General features: G+C 53.2%; 1 protein-coding gene across 1 annotated transcript; it reads right to left on the bottom strand.

Moving 5' to 3' along the window:
• Positions 1-5,060: 5,060 nt before the first annotated feature.
• LOC128908644 (kelch-like protein 10) lies at positions 5,061-10,329 on the bottom strand. The gene is made up of 3 exons (XM_054199293.1): positions 10,247-10,329; positions 6,090-6,233; positions 5,061-5,592 (listed from the first exon to the last, which is right to left on the bottom strand). Exons 1-3 carry the CDS (start codon positions 10,327-10,329, stop codon positions 5,061-5,063), a joined length of 759 nt encoding a protein of 252 aa, XP_054055268.1.
• Positions 10,330-10,836: the final 507 nt, after the last annotated feature.

Here is a 10,836-nt window from a genome sequence, read left to right as displayed (position 1 = left end):
CAGCCTTTCCTCATAAGGGAGGTGCTCCAGTCCCATAATCATCTTGGTTGCCCTTCGCTGGACTCGCTCCAGTAGTTCCCTGTCCCTCTTGAACTGGGGAGCCCAAAACTGGACACAGTACTCCAGTTGTGGCCTCACCAGTGCAGAGTAGAGGGGGAGAATGACCTCCCTCGACCTACTGGCCACAGTCTTCCCTATGCAGCCCAGGATGCCATTGGCCTTCTTGGCGACAAGGGCACACTGCTGGCTCATGGATAATTTGCTGTCTACCAGGATCCCCAGGTCCTTCTCCTCAGAGCTGCTTCCCAGCCTGTCTGCCCCTAGCCTATACTGGTGTTTGGCATTCTTCCTTCCCAGGTGCAGGACCCTACACTTGCTTTGGTTGAACCTCATTAGGTTCTTCTCTGCCCAGCTCTCCAGCCTGTCCAGGTCACGCTGGATGGCAGCGCGGCCCTCTGGAGTGTCGGCCACCCCTCCCAGCTTGGTATCATCAGCAAACTTGCTGAGGATACACTCTGTCCCCTCATCTAGGTCATTAATGAGTATATTGAACAAAATTGGTCCAAGTATTGACCCCTGAGGGACACCACTGGTTACAGGCCTCCAACTGGACTCTGTGCCGCTGATCACAACCCTCTGAGTTCTATCACTCAGCCAGCTCTCGATCCACCTCACTGTCACCTCGTCTAGCCCATACTTCCTCAGCTTCCTAATGAGGATGTTATGGGAGACAGTGTCAAAAGCCTTGCTAAGGTCAAGGTAGATGACATCTACGGCTCTCCCCTCATCCAGCCAACCCGTTATAACATCATAGAAAGCTATCAGATTGGTCAGGCATGATTTGCCCTTGGTAAATCCATGCTGACCACTTCCAATAACTTCCTGTTCCTCTACATGTTTGGAGACGACATCCAGAATGAGTCGCTCCATTACCTTCCCAGGGACAGAGGTGAGACTAACCGGCCTGTAGTTCCCTGGGTCCTCCTTCTTGCCTTTTTTGAAGATTGGAGTGATATCAGCCTTCCTCCAGTCCTCAGGCACCTCTCCTGTTCCCCATGACCTTGCAAAGACAATGGAGAGCGGTCTAGCGATAACATCTGCCAGCTCTCTCAGCACTCGCGGGTGCATCCCGTCAGGGCCCATGGATTTATGAATGTCCAGCTTGGCCAAGTGGTCTCTGACCCGGTCCTCCTCAACTAAGGGAAAATCTTCCTCTCTCCCGACCTTCCCCCTTGCCTCCAGGGTATGGGATTCGTGAGGGACGGCTTTATCAGTGAAGACCGAAGAAAAGAAGGCATTCAGTAACTCTGCCTTCTCTGTGTCTTCCACCACTAGGGCACCCGTCTCATTCATCAGTGGACCTATATTTTCCCTAGTCTTCCTTTTTGTGTTGATATACTGGAAAAATCTCTTCTTGTTGTCTTTAACTGCAGTGGCCAAGCTGAGTTCTGATTGAGCTTTGGCCCTTCTAATCTTCCCCCTGCATAGCTTTGTTATATCTTGATAATCCTCATAAGTTGCTAAGCCCCTTTTCCAGAGAATGTAAGCCTTCCTTTTTTTCCTGAGGTCCAGCCAGAGCTCTCTATTTAGCCAGGCTGGCCTTCTTCCCCGTCGGCTCGTCTTTCGGGACATGGGGATGGCCTTCTCCTGTGCTTCTAAGAGCACCTGCTTGAAGTATGCGTTACAAAATGTCACTAAACTTAACGACAGCAGCCTCTTTGCAGGTTTCTAACTCAAAAGCAAAACCCAAAAAGCCTGGTCCTTCCATGTGGCTGGCGTCTTCCCATGGCTCTTCCTCAAGGCAGGAGAAATGACCCTGAATTTGGAAGTCCATGGAAATTTAGAAGTACGCATAGTCCTCTGGCAGTCATTACTTATGGGCCAGAAGTCAGAAACGAGTCGGACTGCACCAGAAGTGGCACTGCCCCACCTGCAGGAGACATATTGGACCAGAAATGATGGTTTCAAGATAGAAAACACAATACAATCCACCAAAACAGCAAAAAAACCCCAAACAGATAAAACATTGTACACAAAACAAAGACCCCCATCTAAACCTTAAAATGGTAAACAAGCTGAAAAAGAGGACGCTCCACAAAAAAAGACCATGCAGAACACAGGATAACATAAAAATAACATAACCCCAGGAAGCCAGGGCCAACACACCCGGATCCTGTACATAACAGTAAAACCTGGGTTAAACACTCCCGGGGAGAAAGGTTGAGGCCCTCGGAGACTTCGAACCGGCCAGCCATGGCCACCGGGCTTCAGCTCATTATTTCTGTGTCAGATGACCCTGTCCTCCCTGTGAGACCCCTCAGGGCAGCTGTACCCAGCTCCAGGGGGGTGGATACGGCCTCGGCATTATGGGGAGGTGCTTCCTGGGAGCAAGATCTCTCACAGGGGCACTGGGAAACCCCCCTCAGGCCTGGATGCCTGAGAAACATCTCTGCACTGCTCCACATCTCACCAAAACCAGGGGCAGAGGAAGGCTGCTGTGGTGGCCTCCAAGAGAACCAGCTCACCTGGGCTGTTCTGCAGCCACCAGGTGCCTTTGCTGTCAGGCGGGTCTCAGCGTTGGTCTGCAAACGGCTGTCACCTCCCTGCAGGATGCTCTTCAGCACACGGTACGTCTGCACTGAGTCTTCTTGGGCATGAAGTCCCAAAGGGAGGGATGACCTTTCACTGAAGGTCCTGAACGCAGTTCACGTAAGGAAGCGTCATATCTGCTTGTGATAAATTATATTCCTCCAATCTAAAATGCTAAATGTCAGTCGCCGAGGTGCGCTGGCCCGATCTGCAGCAGAGTGGCAGAGCTTGATGCACAGGGGGGTTTCCCGAGGCAGGGAAAAGCCAGGGCGGTGGAGAGACCCACCAAGAGCCAGCAGCTCTGGTGGAAGACGCTGACAAGGTGTGGGCATTGACAGAGCCACAGCGGCTACCCCACACCTATAAAAAACAGCCTGGGGACTAGAAGTGACCAGGAGTGCTGCAAACAGAGTGTGGCACAGTCTGCGTGGCAGGGCATCCTCACTCTACCAGCTCAAAAGGTGAGCTCCATTGGTGGTCATCACAATCTCAGAAGGAGCACAGCTACCGTATCCACCTGGCAGAAAGCCACGTCCTCTGCACTCGCCGGAATGGATGTGGCAACCCAGACAGAGCTCCAGTGAAATCATGCAGGTCTTGGGCTGCAGGGCTTGCCAGAGAATTTCGCTAGTAACGGAGGGCAGCAGTGAGAACAGCAGTGTGAGGTGTGACCAGGGGGACGATCTGCTCAGCGAGGTGACAGGGCTACGGGAGGTAGTAGAAAGGTTAAGGAGCATCAGGGAGTCCAAGAAAGAGATAGACTGGTGGAATCATGCTCTGCCCTCCCTGAGACAGAAACAGGAACAGCCACCAGAAAAAAAACAAGATCAAGGGGATCCTGCAACCTCCCCCTGCCGGGCTTTGACAGTAGCTTCAAGGAAAGGAGCAAATGGAGGCAAGTCCATGCCCAGGGTGGATGGAGAACCCCCTCCTTGCCCAGCCTACCTTCCCAGGTGCCGCAACGCATAGTCCAAGGACCACCAAAAGAGACTTCGGGGCCTCGGGACAGTTGGTAAGGAAATCTGAACCACAGGGTATTTTCTCCTCTCTCCTTCCCGTTGTGGGCAGCAACATAGGAAGAAATAGATGGACACAGTCTATTAATACGTGGCTCTGTGGCTGATGTCACCCATACAATTTTGGGGTTTCCGAGAATGGGGCGGCCTGCACAGCACAAGGCTTGCTGGCGTCAGATGGGATTCACCTTTCTGAAAGGGGGAAGAGGGTCTTCGCTCACAAGTGAGCAGAGCTCATTGACTTAAACTAGGCTTGAAAGGGCAGGGGGACAATATCAGGCTTGGCCGTGACAAGTGGTGGGACAACACACCAAGGTAGAGGGTTGGGGTGCTAGCAAGGGCACTCAGCCTGTTGGTCTGACACGTGCTGGGAACACTGGAGGACGCTTGAAGTCTTACAGAGATGAGGGAATGGCTCCTGAGGTAATGGGGGGGAGCCAAAAGGGGAGGAGTCAAGAGGGGAGGAGAAAAGAGGGGAACACCAGTAAATAGCTCAAAGGAATCAAGGTGTGTTCCTCTAAGAAGGTGAGATGGCTGACAGACCAGCTATAAAGTGCCTCGACACCAATGCATGCAGCATGGGCAACAAACGGGAGGAGCTGGAAGCTGCCGCGCTGCTGGAAAGCTGACACCTAGTTGCCATTCCTGAAACCTGGTGGGACGAATCCCATGACTGGAGTGTGACTATCCATGGCCAGCAACAGGGGAGGAAGCGGGGACAGAGGAGCTACCCTCTAGGTCAAGAAACAGGTAGAGTGTGAACAGCTGTCTCTAAAGAATAGCCAAGAGCAGGTTGAAAGCTTATGGGTAAGAATTAGAGAGCCAGGCAACAGAGGGAGCCTTGGGGTTGGTGTCTGCTCCAGGCCGCCCGATCAAGGGGAGCCTATTGGCGAAGCCTTCTTCCTCCAGCTACATCAGCAGGCATCGCGCTCACAGCTTCTCATCCTGCTGGGGGACTTCCGCCACCCCCACAGCTGCTGGAATAGTAGTACAGCAAGCTGTAGGCAATCCAGGAGACTGCCAGAACCGAGTGCCTTGAAGATAACTTCTTGAGCCAGGTGATAGACAGCCCCACCAGAGGAGCGGCCATACTGGACCTGAAGGGCACCAACGCAAATGAGCTAATGGGTGACATCAAGATTGGAGGCAGCCTGGGCTGCGGTGGTCAGGCGCTGGCGGAGTGCACAGTCCCGAGGGGTCTGGGCATGTGGGGAAGAGTAAAGTCAGGACCCTGAATTTCAGGAAAGCAAACTTCCAGCTCTTCAAAGAGCTGGTCAATAAGACCTTCTGGGACACTGATGAAAATCTAGTTCCTGTGAAACTGATAGAAATGGCACTTGCAGATTTGCATGAGGGACGTGTAAGTACAGGGAACATGGACTACAAATTCATACCACTGCGCACGTATGAGTTCAAAATTTTTAAGCAAAGTCTTAACTGTCAGTAACGCTGAGTTTATTTAGAGAAAAAAAATCCCTTCTGTCCACACTTCCACCCTTCCTTGCCCAGCAAGACTACAACGTGCTGCCTCCTGTTCTGCAGGTCATGAGCAACCCATTTCAGAACGGCCTCGAACACGGCCTCTTCTTTCACAGGGAGCTCATCCTTCTCCAGCAGGCGTTCCAGGTCATTGAAGGAGAGCGCCACAAACTCTGTGGACACCCTGCTCACCTCCTCAAAGTGATGCAGGATGAACTCATGGGCTGCTTCTCGCAGGTCAGGACAGTAGTAGTAGCCTGTGAATCTCCAGATGCCGACACAATTTTCCAAGCACAGCTGGGATTTTAAGAACTCGCAGCACAGTCTGACGATGTCCAGGACATTGAACTGGTCTGCTGCGATGAGCAAACTTTCAACGTTGTCATCCGTGACCCTCACTGTCCCGGTGTAGGCATATTCCATAAGGAGCCTCATCATTTCAGAGGAAGTGCCGGGGATCTTATAGACCTTCCTCTCGGCATTGCTCCAGTTGCTGGAGAACAAAGCCCTGAAAAAAACAAAGCAGCGCTGGGGAAGAAAGCGGCCTTGCTGTGTGACACCCTGACCCCATTATCCCCTGTGCCTCCTTCCCCGGCCACCAATTTGGGCACTAGCAGTAGCCATGCTGGGAGGCCGGGGAGTTTTATGAAGGAATCTTTTACTAGCCGGTTGTTTTAATAAGGAGCCACAGGGCAAGTGGGCACCTTGCTTCAACAAGAACACCAGAGAGTAACGGTGTGTGGGGAAGGCAAACCAGGCCAGCCAGGCTGGCCACGCTCCCAGCCCTGCACCGTATCTGGGGCTTCGCCAGACACCACTTCCAGCGCTGCTGTTCGATCCCAGCTTGTGGATGAATGTTGGTGTCCGAGGAGGTACCAGGACTAGGGGGAACTGCTGGAGGAAAGTTTGAGGGCCGAGGGAAGCGCTGGAGATACACGAAGGCACAGTGTGGCACAGAGCAGGAAATACTGTTTGGCCCCATCCCCTCCTCCTTCAAGCACTCACCTGAAGTACGGACTGCAGCTGGAGAGGATCATCTTGTAAGCAATGAATTCAATGCCGTCCACGCTGATGATCCCATCGCCCAGCTTCCCTTCTGGGCAAAGCCCATGGAAGGCGGGGCAAGCCACTGCACTCATCTTCCTCTCCCTGGGTGAGGAGGAGTATGCGGTGCAAGCCAAGCTATCGCCCACCTCGAAGCCTGGGGCAGTGGGAGATGCTTCTCTCTGGGGTGCTCACAGCACTTGGTCCTTGCCCTCCCTCCAACATCATAGTAGAACCCCTGCCTGTCCGGTGGATCTGGAACGTGCCCCATAATGACATCACAGACGTGGGGGGGACCGGGACCGGCCGTGAGCCCCTCCACAGCCCCTCTGTGGGGCCGAGGTCTGGGTCCCCACGGTCCATGTTGCCGTGGGGCAGAGCCGTAGGGTCCCTGGGCTCTGTGGACTTCCACACAGGAGAGGAAATAAAAGATGTACACAGCTCTAGGCACCGTTTCTAAAAGACTCCAAGCTTTTAAAAGAAAGCAAAGAGGGGGAAAGAGGCATTTGGGAAACAGGAAAATAGACAGAGAAAGCAAGCTTTCAAAACAAGTAGCAGCGTATATTGCTCACTGTAAGGCATTATTGCCATGAGCATCTACCGTAGCTAGAAAAGAAAAATGCTTGCCAGCCTCGCCTTGGAAGCTTGGTACCTGAAAAACACTTGTGTTTAACAGAAGCTCTCTCAAGAGCTAGCGGTTTGAGGCAGCAACGCTACCAGGTTCAAGGCCCACATCTCCTCAGTGCACATGCTTATGTCAGTTTTGCAAAGCCAGCCAGAAAGCTGAATGGACCCTGAAAATACCAACCACCTCCTTCCACTAATGCCAGTAAAAATACCACGAATACAGCAGGATTGGAAGTTTTGTTATAAATACATGAACTGCAACAGAATCCTAATCGTCTGCCCATGTAGTATACGCATTTTCAACCCCATACAACAAGAAAAAATGCAACTCCACTGGCAGTCTCTAGAAAAGACACAATTCTAGCAGATAGGACCACATATGAAGACATGTACAGGTCTATGCAACTTGGTGGGGTTCCCATGGGTATTTGGGGTTCCCTGGGGGGATATTGAGGGTTTTTTGGGTCCTGTGGGTGGGACTTAGGAGGCTCTTGGGGGCCATTAGATGGTTCAAGGGAGGCTTTGGAGGGCATTGGGTGCCCTTGGTGGAGTTTGGGAGGGGTTCCAATCCTCGTGTTTCCAATTTTCCCCAACAGGGTAAAATTCAACTTCTTTTCGGACGAGACAGGCCAGCATATGTGTTAAAATGGTGCAGGTTTCTTTTGATGTAACCAGGAACAGTGGCGCGTACAATGATTTGAAAAGAAATGTTGCAGTAGAAAATCAGCAAGGGCGGCAATCTGGTAAATGATCAAGAAATGAAAAATTGCACGTTCATCCCTTGCCTTGGAGCTGCAAGGGTTGCTTTCCCATTTGAAACTCTGAAGTGTCACTAATACTACATATATTAAGAACGCTGGTACATGGGGAAGGTGGATTGCTTTCGCACACCAGTTCTTTTCTCATTTACAAACGTGTCACAATTGGCAGCAGGTCTCCTTTCAGAAAGGAGTCAGAGATGTTCATATTCAGATACATCCAAAGCTCATTTATTGCTTTAAACTTTCAGTAAACCAAGTCGCTGCTGGGTGCCCGGAGTCGGATCCCTTTTGGTGCAGAAGAGCAGGAGAGGGAAATGGCCGCTGGCGAAGGCAGGGGGCCGCAGGGCCAACCTCCTCTTTGAGGGTGCAGACGTCTCCTCTTTTCCATCGGTCACATTGATTTCTCTGCAGGCAGCAGCTCCTTTTCTGAGCAAACATTTTTGGCAACCAAATTTCTGCTGTCCAGACACAAGTGGGATGGAGGTTGCCCTTCTAAGCAGCTGAAGCAAGGAAGCGCAGGGAAATGTCACTCCAGTGTTAAAGGTGATCTTTTCTCGTTAGACACAGCAAAATCCTTTGAGTGGCCATTTGCAGGTTTGACGAGGAGGAACGTGGGCCAAATGCTGAGGCTCTGGTGCATGCCAGTGGGATAGAGGGGATGCCCGCGGCGTGATGGAGGAGGAAGGGGGAGCCCTCTCCCCTTCGGGAGGGCACAATTTTGCTCACAGGCTGGTGTGGCTGAAGCCTGGCCAGCAGCTCAGCACCACACAGCCGCTCCCTCGCTCCTGCGCAGTGGGGTGCAGGGGGAGCATCGGAAGGGGGAAAGGGAGAAAAGTGGTGGCTTAGAAACAAGGAGAGCGGAAAAGAAAGCCCAAGGAAAACAAGGGATGCAAAAGAAAGCCATTGCCGACCAGCAAGCCAGCGATGCCCAGCCAGGCCCCGAGCAAGGGCAGACCCCGCCAACCTTCGCCCCCCACCCCCACCCAGTTTCATTGCTGAGCACGCTGTGGTAGGCTGTGGGATATGCCTTTGGGCGGTTGGCCTCAGATGTCCCCACTCTGTCCCCTCCCAGCCTCTTGGGCACCCCCAGCACACTCGCTGGCTTGCAGTCTGAGGAGCAGAACAGCCCTCGGTGCCGCGCAAGCACTGCAAGAACTAGCGCATCCTGGGGCCCTCCGGGCTCTTTTCAGCACAGCTGCAAAACAGAGCCCCGCACGAGCTGCTGGGAAGAATTCTCATCGTTAAGCTCATGAGACGCTCACGGGTCAGGACGTGTTTGGCACCCTTTTACAACCCTCCTGGTCTTCACTCGCCTGTGCCAGCGCTTGAGGCTGCTCTAGGTTCTGCCAGTCCCCCTGGGCCATGAGGGTCCCAGCCAGACCAGCCTCCAGACATGCCAGGCCCCACACACCCAGGGAAAAGGCCCGAGCAGAGAAGAGCTTCCCCTGGGGTGAGAGGATCTGCTGGGCTCAGCGGGCAGAGGAGGAGCTCAGGCAACACTTCAGCAAAGTGCAGATGCCCAAGTCCCTGCCGGGCCCTGCTGGGCTGCACCCTCAAGTGCCCGGGGAGCCGGCAGATGGGCTGGGGAGGCCACTCCAACAGGGAGCTGTGCCTCACGACTGCACGCAAGCAACCACCAGCCCCGGGCTGGGGCGCAGCAGAGCCAGCTCTCTGCTCAGGGAGAGCCTCTTGCCCACACTGCCTGCTGGGGCCAGCAGGGGCAGTGACTGGCGTGTTTCCCCTGGGCAGGGCTGGCAGCTGCGGGAAGGCCTGGGCAGGTCAGGTGACCCAAACTGACCAATGGGGTGTTCCCTCCCAGCTCCCACGCTCTGTGGAAAAGGCGAGGCATCAATGGCTTGGGTCTGCATCAATGGCTTGGGGCTGCATCAATGGCTTGGGGCTGCGTCTATGGCCCCTGGCTGAGGAGGACCCTGCCAGTTTTTCTACCTTCTTTCCTTATGCACCAAATGTAAATGAAGTGGCTAGCAGGGTACGACAATATGAAGGCAGTCCCTCTTGTCCCCTTCCTGTTGCAGGTGTGGAAAAAATGACTGAGAAAATCGAGGAAACGACCAAGACAACAGCCAAGCAAAACGAGGTAACAGCTAAGAAAAATTACAAACTGTTTTTTCAACTGTCCAGGCTGGAGAAAGAATCCCACTCTTCCTCTGAACCGTCCCACTCTCGGCCATTCAGAAATAACACCCTCCCACGAAACCCATTCAAGAGAAACAGGACCCGCTCTGGGATTTCCTGTGGCTTTGCCGCTGCGACTATGGAGAGCACAGGAGTAAATGGGGTAGAAAATCTACCCCGGTACCACGAGCACGAAAGCTTGAGTTGCAAGGCAAAGCAGAGCAAAGAGAGAATTCTTCCAGGAGGGTGGCTGCTCCACTCCTTGGTAAGCGGTTCTCTGGTCCGCATAGGAACTCCTCTGCTAATAGTGCAGTGCGCAGTGTACCCTGTTGCCTTCGAATCATAAAGGGGCAAAATCTGTCACTATTTCTGGTGGGACAGGCGGGTCTCGAGAACTGACTGCACTGGAGGCTGAAGTGAGCCTAACAGGGAATAAAGGGGAGCCGCATCCCGTTGTGACTGGCCCTGTTGCTCCGTGCATCCTTGGCATAGGCTGCCTCAAGAGAGGGTATTTCAAAGACCTGAAAGGGTATTGGTGGGCTTTTGGTACAGCAGCTGGAGAGACTGAGGACAATACACAGCTGTCTGCCTTACCTGGCCTTTCCGCTGACCCGTCTGTGGTGGGACTGCTGAAGGTTAAAGAACAGCAGGTGCCAGTTGCTACTGCCACAGATCATTGACGACAGTACTGCACCGACCGAGACTCCCTGATTCCCATCCAGAACCTGGTTCGTCAGATGGAGACCCAAGGAGTGCTCAGCAAGACTCGCTCACCCTTTAACAGCCCAATATGGCCAGTGTGGAAGTCTGATGGAGACGGGAGATTAACAGTAGATTACCATGGCCCAAAGGAAGCCACACCACCACTGACTGCTGCTGTGCCAGACCTGCTAGAAGTGCAACATCAACTGGAGTCAAAGGCAGCCAAATGGTATGCTCCAATTGACCCTGCTAATGCATTTTTCTCTCTTCCTTCAGCAGCAGGGTGCAGGCCACAGTTTGCTTTCGCCTGCAGAGGCATCCAGTATGGACTGCCCCAGGGGTGGAAAGACAGCCCTGCTATTTGCCATGGGCTGGTCCAGACTGCACTGGAGAAGGCTGGGGCTCCAGGACACATGCAATACATTGATGATATGATTGTGTGGGGTAATGCAGCAGAAGAAGGTTTCAAGAAAGGTCAGAAA

The sequence above is a fragment of the Rissa tridactyla genome, chromosome 4, assembly GCF_028500815.1.
Source record: "Rissa tridactyla isolate bRisTri1 chromosome 4, bRisTri1.patW.cur.20221130, whole genome shotgun sequence".
In the NCBI taxonomy this organism is placed as follows: Eukaryota; Metazoa; Chordata; class Aves; order Charadriiformes; family Laridae; genus Rissa; species Rissa tridactyla.
Note: the sequence above shows the minus strand (reverse complement) of the source record. Positions and strands in the feature narration are given on the sequence as shown.

What these genes read in the sequence shown, in the direction of transcription:
- LOC128908644 (XM_054199293.1), bottom strand. Translation starts at nt 10,329, where the DNA reads ATGATCTGTGGCAGTAGCAACTGGCACCTGCTGTTCTTTAACCTTCAG. An exon ending in CGGGTCAGCGGAAAGGCCAG is followed by an intron (nt 6,234 to 10,246) that starts GTAAGGCAGACA and finishes CTCCTCACCCAG; the next exon opens with GGAGAGGAAGATGAGTGCAG. An exon ending in AGCTGCAGTCCGTACTTCAG is followed by an intron (nt 5,593 to 6,089) that starts GTGAGTGCTTGA and finishes TGTTTTTTTCAG; the next exon opens with GGCTTTGTTCTCCAGCAACT.